General features: G+C 43.0%; 1 protein-coding gene across 1 annotated transcript in view; it reads left to right on the top strand.

Annotated features, from left to right (window-relative positions):
• Lamc2 (laminin subunit gamma 2) overlaps positions 1–13424 on the top strand; it is a 69814-nt gene extending 56390 nt beyond the window's left edge. The window contains exons 17-24 of the mRNA XM_090340288.1: positions 1665–1802; positions 2310–2454; positions 4282–4431; positions 4919–5033; positions 6437–6636; positions 9191–9349; positions 9443–9542; positions 12190–13424. Of these exons, the coding sequence (XP_090196414.1) occupies positions 1665–1802; positions 2310–2454; positions 4282–4431; positions 4919–5033; positions 6437–6636; positions 9191–9349; positions 9443–9542; positions 12190–12443 (1261 nt within the window). The 3' untranslated portion in view covers positions 12444–13424. The remainder of the gene's footprint in view (positions 1–1664; positions 1803–2309; positions 2455–4281; positions 4432–4918; positions 5034–6436; positions 6637–9190; positions 9350–9442; positions 9543–12189) is intronic.
• Positions 13425–16860: the final 3436 nt, after the last annotated feature.

Here is a 16860-nt window from a genome sequence, read left to right as displayed (position 1 = left end):
GCACACAGTGTCAGCATCTCAGCACGACTCTGTAGGAGACTGGGACCCAAACACCAGTTCCATTCCACCCAGGCTTCTTGGAAGACCCTTGCCCCCACCTTGCAGCCTTCCCAACCTCTTGGCTTTCAGTGTGGGGGCTGGGCAGGGTTATTTGGCCGGGGGTGGGAGTGGGGGAGGGGTGTTTCTTTCCCAGGTTTCTCCATGACTCACTTCATGGCTTTGATGTATGTCAGATGTGGTTCCTCAGGTCATGCAAAGTGAATAAGCCTCGGGAAAAGGGTGTTCTGCAGCTCTCAGGGACTCCGGGCTCCGTGTGGGAACAAGTAGTAACAGGCTGTTTGCTGGCCCACAGGGGCAAAGTATATGCAGGGGTACTTGCTTCTGGAAACTTGGCAAGACTGGGGGAAGGCAGGGGACAGACCCCTGACTGTGCACCATGCAGAATGGAAATCCTACAAGGTTAAAGGGTTCAAGGTTTTATTAGTGGTTCTCTGGAAGCAGAGCTCAGCACGGCAGTTCTGTTAATCTGTGATTTTGGAGCCTGAGCTGCCTCCTGAGCCTGTCTTTTCAATCTTGTTTCTTTTTTTCTTAATATCAATTCACTGAAGCAAGAGAATGAGCGTATATGATACTTAAAAAAAAAACAACAATAACAAAAAAAACAACTGTACTGGGGTTTAGATTCAAGACGCCAACACTTGCTAGACAGGCTTATCATTTAAGCCATACCCCCAGCCTTTCAGCCCTTTTTGCTTTGGTCATTTCTTTTGTCATTGTTTGTTTGTTTTTTTGAGTCAAGGTCTTGCATTTCTGCCTGGGACAGCCTGGACTGGAATCCTCTCAACTGCACTGTCATCCACAGGATGCAAAGTGTGCAGTTTTTTGGCCAGCTTTTTATTGGTTGACATGGGGTCTTTCGAATGTTTTGCCTGGTCTGGCCTTGAACTTCAATCCTCCTAATCTGCCTCCTGAGCAGCTAGAATTACAGGGCAGACTTTTATTGACAGGCTTCATCTTCCTGAGTAGAGGGCTTAGATTCAAGCTGCAGCAAAAATGAACAGGGAACTGAACCCTGGATGAAATAGGACCTATCTTTCTGCAGAAGACAACCTGCAGCTGGGTGCTGTGGCTCATGCCTGTCATCCTAGCTACTCAGGAAGCTGAGATCTGAGGATCGCGGTTCGATGCTAACCCAGGCACAAAACACTGTGACACTCATCTCCAATTAACCACCAGAAGACTGAAGACTGAAAATGGTGCTGTGGTAGAGTGATAGCCTTGAGCTGAAGAGCTCAGGGATAGCACCCAGGCCCAGAATTCAAGCCCCATGATCAACAGAGAGGGGGAGGGAGAGAGAGAAAGACTGTTCCCACTTATCCTTGCCCCCTCAACTTCCAAAGAGTATGCCTTTAAATGAAAACAATCATGTAATAAGGAGCTATGGCATGAGGCTTAGTCTCCATACTTACCTCTTGAGAGTTCCTTTTGTTTTATCTATGGGAGTCAGTGTTGGGAATGTTTTAAGCCAGACAAGTTTCTTTATTCCTCTTATTCACATGAAATATATATATATATATGTATATATACATACATATACATATAGATACTGTCTTCTTATGCTCATTCTTCTTTGAAAACAAACTCTTTGTTTTCGATCCTTTCAGCCATGCCGAGTCAGCCAGTAACGTGGAACAACTAACAAGGGAAACTGAGCAAGCTCTAGCCCTGGCCCACCAGGCTATGCGTGAAGGGGGCGGAAGTGGCATTTCAGATAGCTCCGTGGTACAAGGACTTATGGGAAAGTAAGTTTCAACAGGTCTTTACTTGGATCATTGATTTATTACCTGCATTCTTTATCTGTTCCCTCCTAGAGTATAATGCAAACCATACTTGGCAGACTGCATATCTTTTTTTAAATGTGCATTAAAAACAATAATAAGAGAGGGGAAAAACTGGGAGAAAGCAAGGGAAGGGATGACATTGCCCAAAAAAGGAACATACTCATTACCTGACATATGACTGTAACCTCTCTGTATATTTATAGTCACAATGAACAAAATAATAAAGACGGGCAAAGGGATGAGCATATGGCTGTGGGGAGAGCAAACCCCTTCAAAACTAGAGGAAGAAATCATTGATTAATCTAGGGCAAGTTTATATTCTGATTGAGAAATTGCTATACTTGAAGAGATGGTTATCATCTGTGGTGTTTAAAGGGTGTGTCTACAGCCCTGAGGGGTATGTAAGAATGATACGTTTCATGTCTTCTTTACTCTTTCCCTTTAATCATCTCATCTTTTGCCCTATAGATTAGAGACCACCAGGTCCCTGGCCCTGCAGCTTTCAAGGGAGACCACTCAGGCTGACATCGAGGCCGATCAGTCTTACCAACACGGTCTCCGCCTTCAGGATGCAGTGTCTCAGCTCCAGGGTCTCAGTGACCCGTCTTTTCAGGTGAGCCATCTCTCAATGCTTTCTTCTGCTATAGTACTGTTCAACCATTTAGCTTTTTCTCCATGTTGACCACATTCATCAACTTCACATTACTATAGTGAAATTCCTAAGGCAAACTAACTTATCCTTCCAAAACACTGAGCTAACCCAACCTTCGCTCTGGATAAGGATGATGGATGAAAATGGTGGAGCGTAGTGTCGCAGCACAGTTCACATGCCAAGGCCAGAGACAGAGAGGGAAGATGGAGTAGGGCTGTGTAGTCCTTTTAAAGGCATACCCCTGAAGGTTTTTGCCACCAAGAGAGTTCAAGGAAGACTATTTGTCATTTGTTCATCTCCATTTTCTTGTGTTCTTAAACCCCATCCTAGTCTTCAAAATCTTTCCATCCTGAACTTATTAGTGAATGATGGCTTGTTCTCTTCTTCTTAGTTCCAAGGACTGCCGTAGCCTGTGGGAAGTTCTTAACAGTTGATGCCTGTCTGTGCTGAGAAGACCTTTGTCCTCAAACATTTTCCCTTGTTTCCTTTAACCATTCCAAACTTATTAGATTAAGAAGATTCTGTTTTCTATGTTACAGCAAAAGCACTTATAGTGATTCCTAGGAACAAATGCCGCATGAGTATGGAAGTTCATATGTAAATTCTTTTTTGTATGTAAGTCCTGGGATTTGAATTCAGGGCTTATCTTTCTTGTTCACATCTGGCACTCTACCTCTTGAGTTAGGCTTCCAGTCTGATGTTTTGTTAGTTGATTGGAGATGGTGTCTCATGGATTTTTTCTTCCCAGGCTGACTTTGAACCATATTCTCTAGGTTCCAGTCTCCTGAGAAGCTAGAGTAAATTCCTTTTTAAGAGGAGACTAAACCTACTGGATGCCAGTGACTCACACCTATAATCCTAGCTACTCAGGAGGCTGAGATCTAAGAATGGAGGTTCAAAGCCAGCCCAGGCATGAAAGTCCATGAGACTCTTATCTCCAATAAACCACCAGAAAACCAGAAGTGGTGCTGTGGCTCAAGTGGTAGAGCCCTCACCTTGAGCTGAAATGCTCAGGGACAATGTCCAGGCCCAGAGTTCAAGTCCCACCACTGACAAAAAAAGAAGAGCCCAAACATATTCAATGCTTAAGGTTACCTCTGCCTTTACCTGGCCATGTTGCCTTGTTACTGTTAAGGCTTTGGGCCTAGATAGCTGGCATTAATTTTCTTAAGCTTTTTAATGTGTTTGTTTGATTGACTATTTAGGTAGTGCTTGCATTTGAACTCAGGACCTTATACCAAGCACTCTCACTTGAGCCACAGTCTGTATCCCTTTTTACTTTAGTTTCTTTTCAGGTAATCTTGAGGTGTTTTCTTTTTTTTCTAAACTGTTTTTTTTTTTCTTTTAGCATTATCTTTAAGTAGTTGTGCAAAGGATTTTCAATTCATAATACCAATTTATGGGTCCCAGATTTTTGGGTAGGGCTGGCCTTGAACTGAGTTTCTCCCACCTATAGCCTCCCATATAATTGGACATGCCCAGTTTATTGGTTGAGATGGGGTTCTTGCTTATATTTTGTCCAAACTAACCTACTGATTTTACTGTATGTATTTCTCACTGGTGCTGGGATGACAGGCTTGTGTTATTACATTTTACATTTTCTGTTGAGATGGGAATCATGAATTATTTGCCCAGGTTGGCCTGGAACTGTGATCCACTTGTTTCTAGCTATATACAGGTATGAACCACCATGCCTGCATAGTTTTCTTGCCTTCTTAGTGGTTGTGGTTGCTGGTGTGCTAACTAGTAAACAGAGAGTCAGACTCATTCATTTCTTTGGTTCCACAGGTGGAAGCAAAGAGGATCAGACAAAAAGCTGACTCTCTCTCGAGCCTGGTAACCAGGCACATGGATGAGTTCAAGCATGCACAGAGCAATCTGGGAAACTGGGAGAAAGAAACGCAGCAGCTCCTACAGAGTGGGAAGGATGGGCGTCAGGTACGGTCTTGTCATGCTAACTAAGGAAGTATTGTATGTATTCCATGAGGGTGGATATGGCCAGGGGACTCAGCCAAAGTTCTCTAGAGGTCATGGTGTCACTGCTGTCAGAGGGAGCAGTGGAGACTCGGATTTTGATGGCTAGGTCCACCCTCAGTCCATTCAGATCTAGGAATGGGACCTGGGTTTCCTAGGTCTAACTTTGGTCTGAACCTGTCTACTAATGTGGCTTCAGGGAGTATCTGGAATTTAAACTTATGACTTGCAAAACTAGTCTTGTCTCCAAGGATAGACTAGAACTGGAGTCTGTCTTCTAGACAGCCTGGTGTTGACTTAGAAAGTTTGCTGTGTCCCACACTGTAGAGAAGTTTACCCTCTAGCACAGTGCGGTGAATCACAGAACTCCTGTTGCCATAAGGAGAAATGTGTCAGGGGGATTTTACTAGCAGGAATACACTTGCTCTAATCTTGTTCTGTCTATTTACAGAAAGCAGACCAGCTGCTTTCCCGTGCCAACCTTGCTAAAAGCAGAGCCCAAGAAGCACTAAGTATGGGTAACATCACGTTTTATGAAGTTGAGAACATTCTGAAGAACCTACGAGGTTAGTGCTGCACGAGCAGACTTCGTGGTGCTTTGAAGGAATAGTTCTGGCTAATATATGTTCAATCTTCATCCACCTCTTTGGAGAACTGGTGCTTAGGAAACACCTTGCTAAGGGGAAAAAAATCTCTAAATAATCTCCAAAAAATAAATAATCTCTAAAAAATACTAATATTGGATCTAGCTAGTGAAAAGAATTCAACTAAAGGCTTGGAGCTGGAGCTGGCAGATCATGCCTGCAATCCTAGCTACTAAGGAGGCTAAGATCTGAGGATCATGGTTCAAAGCCAGCCTGGATAGGAGAGTTGAACAGATTCTTGTCTCCTGTTAACTACCAGAAAACCAAAAGTAGAGGTCTGTCTCAAAGTGGTGGGATAGCGCCCAGGCCCAGAGTTCAAGTCTCATAACTGGGAGAGATTAAAAAAAAGAAGACTTGAATGCTGTTCTCTGCTTTGCTTTATGACCAGACTATATAGCGTGCTGAACATAAGTCACATAGCCTTCCTTCTCTTCCTCTTCTTTCCCTCCTTCCTCTCCTCCGATGGTTCTGGGGCTTGGACTCAGGGTCTGGGCACTGTCTCCGAGCCTTTCCTATTTTTTTTTAAGGAGAATAATAGGTTTGCTAGTTCACCAGCAATCTCTGAACTCCAACATTTCATTACTACATAGATCTTTTCCCTTTCTTTTGTAGCCTGGTTGATTTTCATGTGGAACCAGTATGATGTTCTGTGGTGATAGTGCCTACCTCTTAGGAAATTTTGGGCTCTAACTTGCAGAGATTTACTTTTTGCTTTCTCTATAATAATGGTCAGGATTCTTCATCAGCAAACAAAAGGAAGTCATTCCTTAGTCTTGGGATTTTCTTTGTAAGAAGTCTTCCTAAGTTCCATTCTGGTTACTGGCAGTGTAGGACTTCTGGCTCTGGTTTGAAACTTTGGGCTTCATGGACTTTATCTAGATTTTTAGAGTCACAAGACCACTTTGGGGTTTTGCTACTCTTGAAGTGGTTAGGGCCCAAAACAGGTGGGCCGAGACCCTTTCAATGCCTCCTTCCTCTTTGGGCTGGGTATGATACCTCACACCTGCAATCCAAGCTAGTCAGGAGGCTTAAATGGGAAGAACTCAGTCCAGGTCTGCTAGGACCAAAATATGAGACCCTATTTGAAAAATAGCTGTAGCAGAAAGGGCTGACAAAGTGGCTCATGTGGTCAATTTCCTGACTAGCCTGCACAAGGCTCCAGATGCAAACCTCAGTACCACCATCAAAAATAAAACATAATGAAGTTGAAAAGTGCTTTTTCTTGGGTAATTTCCCACACCCCTCCCCAGTCTTTCTAGCCCTTCTCTCATGTCTAAGTTAAGATTTTCATCTTCATGACAATTGTGTTGTTGTCTTCATTTCAGAGTTTGACCTGCAGGTTGAAAATAGGAAGGCAGAAGCTGAGGAGGCCATGAAGAGACTCTCCTACATCAGCCAGAAGGTTGCAGATGCCAGTGACAAGACTGAGCAAGCTGAAGCAGCCCTGGGGAGCGCGGCTGCCGACGCCCAGCGGGCCAAAAGTGCAGCCAGGGAGGCCCTGGAGATCAGCAACGAGATAGAACAGGTAGACAGAGATGGAGCCGCAGGCTGGTACAAGCAGGACCAGTGTCAGTGTGGAAGCAGAGGGCACGTTGGACTCACTTTGACCTCTATGACTCGAGGTCCTGTTGTGGTCCATGCAGTATCGTGGCCACTATTTTTAGGGTTGTAACTAAATGCATCCTTTGTCAATATCACAAAGAGATCCATCCACTACTGTTTGTTTGCTGTTCCCTCCTTCCCTCCTTTCCTCCCTTCCTTCTTTCCTTTCTTGCTCCTTGTCTTTCCTTCTTCCAGTACTGGGGCTTGAACTCAGAGAAATAGTTTTTCCACTTTTTGGTGGTTAGTTGGAGATACAGTTTGGTGGTTAGTTGGAGATACAGTCTCACAAACTTTCCTTCCCAGGCTGACTTCATCCTTAATTCTCAGCCTCCTGAGTAGCTTGGATTGCAGAAGCAAGCTTCCATTGCCAGGCCATGATTGTTTCTTATAGAGATTATTTCATTCATTACAGTCTTTCTAAAACAAAATACCACTAAATGAATGGCTTGAAACTTTAGAAATTGGGGCTGGGAGCATAGCCTAGTAGTAGAGTGCTTGCCTAGCATGCACAAAGTCCTGAGTTCAAGTCCTTGTTAACACATACACGGAAAAAGCAGAAAGTGGCACTACAGTTCAAGTGGCAGAGTACTAGCCTTGAGCAAAAAGTGTCCAAGGACCATGTCCAGGCCCTGAGTTTAAGCTCCAGAATTGGAAAATAAAAGAATCAGAATTTAATCTCACATTATTCTAGCACTGGGTTTTGCAATTTCTGGTTTGTAGCTCCATCACATTGACCTGTGCTGTGTTATCTCGTGTTCTCTCTAAAGTCCTGTCTCATCTTACAAGGACACCAGGCATGCTGGGTTGAGGTTCCACCCTGCTCTAGTATGACTGAATCATAGCTAATTACATCTTCATCTTCAACAACCTAATATCAAATAAGGTCACATACTGATGTATTGAGGATTAGGACATCAGCAACTGTTTTAGGGGAAATATAGTTCAGTCTGTACCAATTGTCAATGTTTTATTCCAGATTATGAAATTCTGCAGTTTTATGCTCTTTGTCCCAGTCTTTACTCTGTACCTACTCTGTGTGTGTGTGTGTGTGAGTGTGTGTGTGTGAGAGAGAGAGAGAAACAGAGACAGAGACAGAGAGAGAGAGATAGAAAGAGATAGAGTAATGGGGCTTGAACTCAAGGCCTGGGAGCTGTCCCTCAAGTTTTATTTATTTATTTTTAGCTCAAGGCTGATGCCTTACCACTTGAGCCATATGTCTACTTCTGGCTTTTTATTGGTTAATTATAGCTAAGAGTCTCGGAGACTTTTAGGCTTCAAACCATAATCCTCAGATCTCAGCCTCCTGAGTAGCTAGGATTGTAAGTGTGAGCCACCGGTGCTCAGCTGTCCACTTCCTTATACATAAGAAAGATCTAGTCTTGGTTTTCAAAGAACCTTTAGAATAATGAGGCAGACAGACAAGTTACATTTGCAGCCCATATGTTAACTATTACAGGGGAAGGACTGCTTCTCAGTTGGAAGAAGAAAGTATCCTAGCTCTTAAGTCAGCATGATGTCTAGAAAGTGGCATGCAACTCCAGAAAGCCTAGACAGAACTCTTGGTTTCTAGATTGTTTGACTTCACTTTTACATAATTCAGTAGCCTCAAAAATGGTTTTTAAGTTTTGAGTAGTGGATTTTGCCTGTAAGCCTAACTATTTGGGAGTTTGAAATTGGGAACTCAGCTCAGGCAAAATAAAGTTCACTAGACCACATCTCAACAGGATAATGAAATGTATATGATGGCAAGCAACAGCAGGAGGTCTCAATACAAGAATCACGATCCTCAAAAGTAAGCAGAGGAAAAGAGACTGGAGAGGTGGCCAAGCGATAGAGCACATGGCTTTTAGAGGTAGAGTTTCCTGCCTTGCAAACAGTTCAAAGCCCAGGACCACCACCAATGATGATGATAATAACTACCTAAAATCACTTGAAGGTGGAGATGAATTTCATGTCCTTCTCTCTGCAGCTTCCGGCTTAAAGATATTTGAAAAATGATGTTTTCTTAGTTTATTGATTTAAAAAAATAGCAGAAGTTTGGTCCTTACCAAAACAAAACCTCAGTGTTGTAGCCGTCCACTGTCTGTGCTCCATGAATAACTGTCTTGGGGATCCTAGCAAAGCCATTCAATTCTCTAGGCAGCAGTGGGCGGTGACAGTGTGCGATGCTCATTTCTTTCCTTGGGGATTTTGACCCTTGTTCCCAGGGTGCTCGGCATTCAGAGAGCATGGAAATGAGAGGGAAGCTGTGTCTCATTGCTGATGCTCCCAGGCCTTAGAGACAGATCCCAGAATTCACTTGTCCGAGGCAGAGCCTGGGAAAGGGCGTGTCTCCAAGCCTGACTCTTTCATTGTTCATCTCACTGACCCCAGCAGGGCCTGGCTGCAGCTGTATTTTTTCTGCAATTGTCCTTGAGATGTTTTTTGAGCCTCACCCATCTCTCTCCTTCCGTCCCTGGCTCCTTTTCTTCTCCCAGGAGATAGGGAGTCTCAATTTGGAAGCCAATGTGACAGCAGATGGGGCCTTGGCTATGGAGAAGGGACTGGCCAGTCTGAAGAGTGACATAAGGGACGTGGAAGGCGAACTGGCGAGGAAGGAGCTGGAGTTTGATGCTGATAAGGATGCAGTGCAGATGGTGAGTTGCTGCTTCTTTCTACCCCTGCCCCCTCCAGAGTTGCTAATTTGGAAAATACCTCTTCAAGACAGGTTTGTATTTCATTTTCCTCAGGTGATTACAGAAGCCCAGAGAGTTGAGACCAGAGCCAAGAATGCTGGAGTCACAATCCAAGACACGCTTGAAGCACTGGATGGCATCCTACACCTAATAGGTTTGTGTAGCATCCTGAAATTTCTAGTCCCACCCACAGCCTTCCAGCAAACTAGAGCTGTGCCCCCAAAATACTCACTCTTCTTCTGTGTTCTGATGTAATGAAATCACAACTCTCTCTAAGAGATTCAGAAACTTGCTTTATTTCCAAGTCCAGAAACTATGGACAGGTTTTGTTTTTTGGTTTTGGTTTGTTTGTTTTTTTGGTGGTGGTTGTTTTTTACATTGTCTGGATTCAATTTTATCCCTAAAATGGGTTGCTGAGTACTTATTATACCTAGAGGTAGAAGTCTGTGGCTCTGTGTCTTGAGTATATCACAGGAAATTCTGAGAGGACTGGAGGCAGCCTTTGTTTAGCCTTGATCCTGAGAAGCCACTGAGCAGTTTTAAGCAAGAGGATAGCATCAGAATGGAGGAAACCAAACCCCCTACGTGAGATCATATAGGATGCCGTTGAACATCTTTGTTATGAGAGGAAAGCAACCTGCTTTAAGGTAGCAGAAGTGTCATGAGGGAGGATGTGGAGGAAGTTTCTTCCAATCTTAGTACTCAAGATTACCTGCTGCTTTTGCTGCTCATTCCTCTCCAGTCAATATCACCAGCTAGGGAACTATGAGCTTCCTGGTGGCTGACACAGAAGAAATGGGAAGGTTGCAGGTCCATGCGTAACCACAGGCTTTCAAGATAAAATAGAGTGGTGGCATAGTATGGCAGGGATCTGGATCTCACACAGTCGCTCCCCAAGGAAAATGGATTCTAATTAAAATTCTGGATTTGGGTGGAGCTGGGACCAAGCCCTCCTTTGGCTGTTTAACCAGCTGGGGCTGCCATGGAGAAGCAGGAATTTGTTCTCACATTCTAGTGACTTTCGGGAAAAGCTTTAGCCCAACTTTCCCAGTTCAGCAGAACAACTCGAAAAGTTGATTTTTTTTTAACATTTATTAGGTAGTGGACATATTACTTTTAAAATTTTTTATTTTATTTTTTATTGTCAGGGTAATGTATAGAGGGGTTACAGTTACATTTGCCAGATAGTAAATGCATTGCTTCTCACACAATGATACCCCTTCTCATGTTTTGTCCCCATTTCCTTCCCCTCACCACTTTCCAATCATTATATTTTCCCCACTTCCCGAAGCTAAACAGGGTCAGGCCTGGTTAGTACTTGGATGGTAAAACTTGATTTTTTTTTCTTTTGGTAGAGTATTGTCATGGCCCCAAGAGACCAATATTTGTGTTGTCACTCTAATAGATCCACATCGTGATCCATGGATCCCAAAGAGTAAAATACATTAAACATTTTTAAAATTCCTCAGCTGAAATTTTTAGCATAGTTTAGTGTTCTAAAAACAGCAGTGAATTTAGAGGAGCCAATAAAGGAAAAGGGAGTGAGGAGAAAAGGGTAGTGGGAACCATTTCACATTTACATCAGGTGCTATGCAAGGTATCTTCATGGTAAAATACCACTTAAGTCTTATAAGAAACCCAGGAGGTGGGTTTTACTATTTTTATTTTGTCTCACACAGGAATATGTTGAGGATTCAGATCACACTGTAAATTAGGAAGGCAGGTTCAAACTGAGCTTGTCTTCCACATTCCTGTTCTTTTTTTTTTTTCTATGTATGTGGTACCGAGGAATCGAACCAGGGTCTTCGTGTATGCTAGGCAAGCACTTTAACCACTAGGCCAAACTCCCGGCTCCCCAACACATTCCTGTTCTTTACTAATGGGTCATACTGCCTCTGCAAGGATGTAGCTATTTGATTCCTAAGCTTCCTTAACTTCCTATGCCTGTCATACAACCCCAAATCCTTGAATTCCCCTGAATTCATTGAAGAACAGATTCATTGCATAGCTGTTTGTGGACTGGTATGATATAATACTCTAGTAGCTGATTCATTGCTTTAGGCAAAACAAATTCATGAATCCAAACACTATCATTGCAGCTCAGCTGACCTTGAGTTTAAATTGCTCTAACTTAGTTGAACTAACTGGGTCTGGCCTATTGCCCATCATGCTGACATTGGCTTTCTATAATTTGTAAGTGAAACATACCCGGACAAATGTAATTACATTTCACATTGGAAATAAAGTGATACCTCCTCAGATTCCCACTGTTTCCGAGCCAGAATGAAGTCTTACATCACTTTCTACAGCTGGAATCCATCTCCCAATAGTGAAGCATACCTTGGCCTCCATGAACCCTGAAGCCCCGCCAATCGCCAAAGGTCTTCTAATAGAAACCAGCAAAATATTTCCTAAGAGGGATTCAGAAAGCATTTTTGGAGTTGATTCTGATCCCGGGGGTGAAGTATGTTCAGCCTTGGATGGAGCTTTGTTCCTGATGGGGTGCAGCCTTTAGTTCTCGGAGCATGGTGGATTATCCTGAATGCAAAGGGAGCCCCCTAAACAGCAGATAGCTGTCCCATTGAGCTGAGAGTCTTAAGCTAGGTCATTCAGGGCCCAGTAATAGATTAGTGGTTCTCTGAATTTTTTTTTCTATATTATGTCTAATTTAAACCATGGCATACCATTTGTTCGGGGCAGGTAGAAACAAGAATGTGTTAAGAATAGAAAAGGGCACGCATGTTCCAAGAAATCTAACCAAAACGTGTGCGATGTGTTCACCTTTCTCATTTTCATAATAGACCAGCCTGGCAGTGTGAATGAAGAGGGGCTGATGTTATTGGAGCAGGAGCTTTTTCGAGCCAAGACCCAAATCAACAGCCAGCTGCGGCCCTTGATGTCAGAGTTAGAAGAGAGGTCCCGTCGACAGCAGGGCCACCTCCGTTCCCTGAGGACAAGTATTGATGGCATTCTAGCGGATGTAAAGAACCTAGAGAACATTCGGGACAACCTGCCCCCAGGCTGTTACAACACCCAGGCTCTTGAGCAACAGTGAAGCTGCCATAGAGGTTTCTCAATGGAGAGTCTTGGGAGTCAGACCTCGGGGGTTCAGGAGCCATCTAGTCTGGGTGGACCAATGGGAGCACAAGCATGTGAACTTGACTCCATCCCTGAGACTGTGGCTATAAGGGCGTGTTACTACACCAGTACAGTTCTGTTTGCTTCCTGATACTAGCAGTGAGGCAGACAGCACTGAGTGGGAGACTGACCAAGAACCAAATGCACACGCAGACGTTGGCCTCCAAGCAATCATAAATGGAGTCCTGGAACACGAACAAGTGCTGCTGGGTAATAAGATTAAAAGGAAATAAATAAATTTGACTTTACCCAGACATTCAATTCTCCATCCTGATCTCAGGACAGTGAGATCCAGTCATACCATGACCAGTAAAATACTGTCTGTTCCTACGGCCCACGACAAGCTTTCCTTGAGCAGAGCTCTTCCCACATACCACACAGCACGCTTCCCTTCCAAACTGGAAGATAGAAAGCAGTGTGGACTGAGGGTCTGGAAGGCTGGCCCATGTGGAACAGTGGTTCTGGGCTTGGGAGCAACATTCTTGTTCCTCATGATGCCATGGAAACTTGGAGACTGAACTTTCATGAAAGCATTTCCTACCAGCAAAGCAAACACTGACTGGAAAAGTATTTACTCTGGATGTTCAAAAGGATGGGAAAAAATGTGGCTTGGGCATTAAAAAGATGTAACATTATCTAGATTTATTAATCCTAACTCAGTTCCCCCCTTTTATTTGCTGAACTATAGCATCTAGTTATTTCTTCTTATTCTCTTTCTTTCCCTATAGCAGGGAAAGATCCATCCTTCCAACATATATTTATTGACTCCCTACCGTGTGCCAGGGGTAAGCAGTTCAGTACAGACATAGTCTCTGTCCTCATAGCGTTCATTGTCTAGTGAAGAGGACACACATTAATAATAAATTTCAACTTACAAACCTTGTTCATCACAAGTGGTATTTATTGCACCCTGAATCTTTGCTCCAAACAATCTATGTTAGGAAACATGTCCATGGGGTACTTGAGTTGGGGCTGAAATAGACGTAGGCTATGCACATTTCCTTCCCACAAACGATTGCCACAGGCTGAGTCATGGCAACTCCAGTGGGAATTGCTGGAAGGAACCAGAGGCACTTCCACCCCAGTCTGGGAGATGTCCGGGCTGCCTCCCTTCTGTAGGCAAGAGCCTTTTCATAGTTTAAAATAAAGAACAGCTGGCAGATGCTGGGGTGGGGTGGGGGGACAGGAGGGAGGTCATTTTCTGATTTTATTAAATTCTAAGCCTGAGATAAAAAGTATCATAGCAATGGAAACCATAGACCATTGAACCATTGAAATGTTAGTGGGTACTCAATCTTCAACTCCTGATTATGAGAACTGTGTGTGTGTGTGTGTGTGTGTGTGTGTGTGTCCTTTCCAGTTAGGAGAGCCCTTCAGGAGATGTAGCCAGGGCTATATTCTAAGTATTAAGATAGTTTAGTCCTAGAACAATCCAAGCTGGGCAGATGTCATTGATATTCTTGTTTTTGTGTTTTTTCTTTATAGTTTGTGGTACATATGTCATGCTCTTTAATATATAAAAATTCAGTCACTTAAGGCCCTGGATTGGCTATCTATCTAGGTGACTACAGAAATGATTTGGCTTTTGTCTAGATTCACTTTCAAAGTCTTGATAGTTCTGGAATTTTTGTCTTTTGTGTTGTCTTTGCATGCTCACATGTCCTACGGATTTCTTTTACTGAATGTTCAGAACATATGTGTATGAATAGATTAATTGCTATGTCACAAAGACCTAAAAATAGGCAAGAACTAAAAAATATTGGACTGTGTTCTTTTTATTGGTTCTATAATAGATCAGGTGCAGAATGGACTGGCAAGCTGGCTCTCCACAGACTCATTTCAGAGGTCCTATCATTTATAACCTGTGACTGCTAAGGTTGTTGATGGAGGGGTGAGAAAGAGAATATGGAGGAGGAAAACACATGGGCAGTCTTTGTGGGCTAGCACTGGGGGGATACATATTCTATTCTATGTGTATGCTGGGCTGTGTGTGCACACATCTATTATCATAGGCACTCAGGAAGCTGAGTTCTGGTTCAAAAACAGCCCCAGTCTCATGGGAAGTACGTGAGACTCTTATCTCCAATTAACCACCAAAAAGCCAATAGTAGAGCACTAGCAGAGAAAAGCTCAGGGACAGAGCCCGGGCCCTGAGTATAAGCCCCAAGACTGGTACATGGGCACACACACACACACAAACACACACACACACTTCCATGTGTCCAAAAACCAGTACTATGACCATGTCCCACTTGAAGGCAGTCTTAGAAGATGTGGTCACTTGTTGAGGTCCAGTTTCCAGCTCCACTTCTAGCCTATGAAAGGGAAGAGTTCATGCTTGCTGATTGGCTATCTGGTTCTATTAACAAGAAAAATTTGACAGGACATAGTCTAGGGAGTCTGGGGAGGGATCTGGTTAGTTAATGGCTGTGGTACATGAATTCATAAAAGAGTTCAAACTGGGTGTGGTGGCTCACGCCTGTAATCCTAGCTATTCAGGAGGCTCACGGTTCAAAGCCAGCCCAGGCACTAAAGTCCGTGAGACTCTTATCCTCAATTAACCACTAGAAAATGGGAAGTGGCTCTCATTTCTGTAAAGCTGAAAAATGGATCCCAAGGAGGACAGTAAAATCCAGTTATACCATGGCCAGTAAAATACTGTTTTTGTTTTTCCTGCTTGCCTACTTCAAGCTTTCCTTGAGCAGAACTCAAGAAGGGGTGGCTCAGAGTTACATCACCCCAGATTTAGTCTCTAGTTGCCAGTGGTTAAGTTGGATTTTTCATTACTGAGACAAATATCTGAGGGAACAACTTAACAAGAGAAACGATTTATTTTAATTCAAGTTTCAGCAGCTTTTCCATGATCATTTGGCTCTATTCTTTCTAAATCTGTGGTAAAGCAAAATCATCAGGCTAGAAGCTCATGGCAAGGCAAAGTCCTGAGGTGTGGCCAGGAATAGAAAGAAAGACAGATAGGAAAGGGTCAGGGAAAGATAAACCCTTCAAGGACACTTCCAGGAACCTACTTCCTCCAATCAGTCTCCAGTTTCCAAATAGCCCAGTCAGTATGAATTCACCAATGGATTAACTCACCTTCATAATCTCATCATCACTCAGTGGCGCCACCAGCTGGTGAATAAGCACTCAATACATGTGTGCTTCATGTGCTGAGTGCATGTATTAGTACATACGCCATGTTTTTTAATAAATTAAAATTCAGTAACTTAAGGCCCTGAATTGGCTATCTATCTAGGTGACTAAAGAAAGGACTTGGCTTTTGTCTAGATTGACTTTCAAAGTCAATCTAGTTATTAAGTACATGAGTTCATATCCAAGGCATGCTACCAGGCTTGACCCTGCTACGACATTAAAGGAGCTTTCTATTTTATTTCTTGTAAGTGATTTGTAGTGAAAACTTTGTTTCTACTCCGAGAATTTTCTGATTAACTGTGCTGTTGGTAAGCTATTACACACATTTTCCTCTGCTTTCATTTGTAGATGAGTGATGGGTAGGAATGAAACTCTCCATAAACGGAAACTTCTTAGACGTACTTCTGCTACTTCTGCTCTTAATCCAGGATGGCCTTTTTTTTTTTTCTCACTGCTGTTGGAAGGTTGGAGGAAAGTGTAAGATGATACTAGGGACTGTTCAATGTTTGAAACCAGTGTCAAGGACCAGGGATGTGTTTACCATGTCTTCCTCTAATGTTTTGCATGACCATGGGAAAGTTATATATTCTTGCTAAGGTTTAGTTTTCCCACTTGAGTGGAATCTTGCTTTACTTTTTTTTTTTTAACCATTAGCCACATGGAATATCTTAGGAGAAGCAAAATTTGAAGCTTCTTTTTGGATCTTAAAGGAAGGCATACGTAAATGAATGTCAATTCATCTTTAGTACATATATTTTATGATACTGTGAATTAGCAAATTAAACTCATGTTTATACTCAATTTTTTAAACACACTCATCACTACATACTCTTGGGACAGAAAAAAACGTAGTGTTTATCTTTGTGAACAAAACAGCAAATATAAACACAAGCAATTGTTTACAAGGTATATCAAGCCTCATTATGGAATACCATAAAACCACATGGATACACAAAAACTGGCTAACCTCAGTTTTAAGAAACAAGAATTAAAATGCTGGATCTGACAAAGTTAGAGCTGGCCGAGAGCTTTGAAAGGTTAGAGCGCGGCTCAGCCAAGTTCTATGACGAGAGCTGTAATCCCAGGTACTTAAGAGGCAGAGATGAGAATTGTGGTTTGATGCCAGCCTGGGGAAATGTCAGCAAGATCGCATCTCAAAGAACAAGACAAGAGTGGCAGTCCAA

Source organism: Megascapheus bottae, chromosome 10, assembly GCF_031878675.1.
Source record: "Megascapheus bottae isolate mThoBot1 chromosome 10, mThoBot2.hap1, whole genome shotgun sequence".
NCBI classification, from domain to species: domain Eukaryota; kingdom Metazoa; phylum Chordata; class Mammalia; order Rodentia; family Geomyidae; genus Megascapheus; species Megascapheus bottae.
The sequence above is the reverse complement of the archived record's forward strand: the minus strand, read 5'-3'. Positions and strand labels throughout refer to the sequence as shown.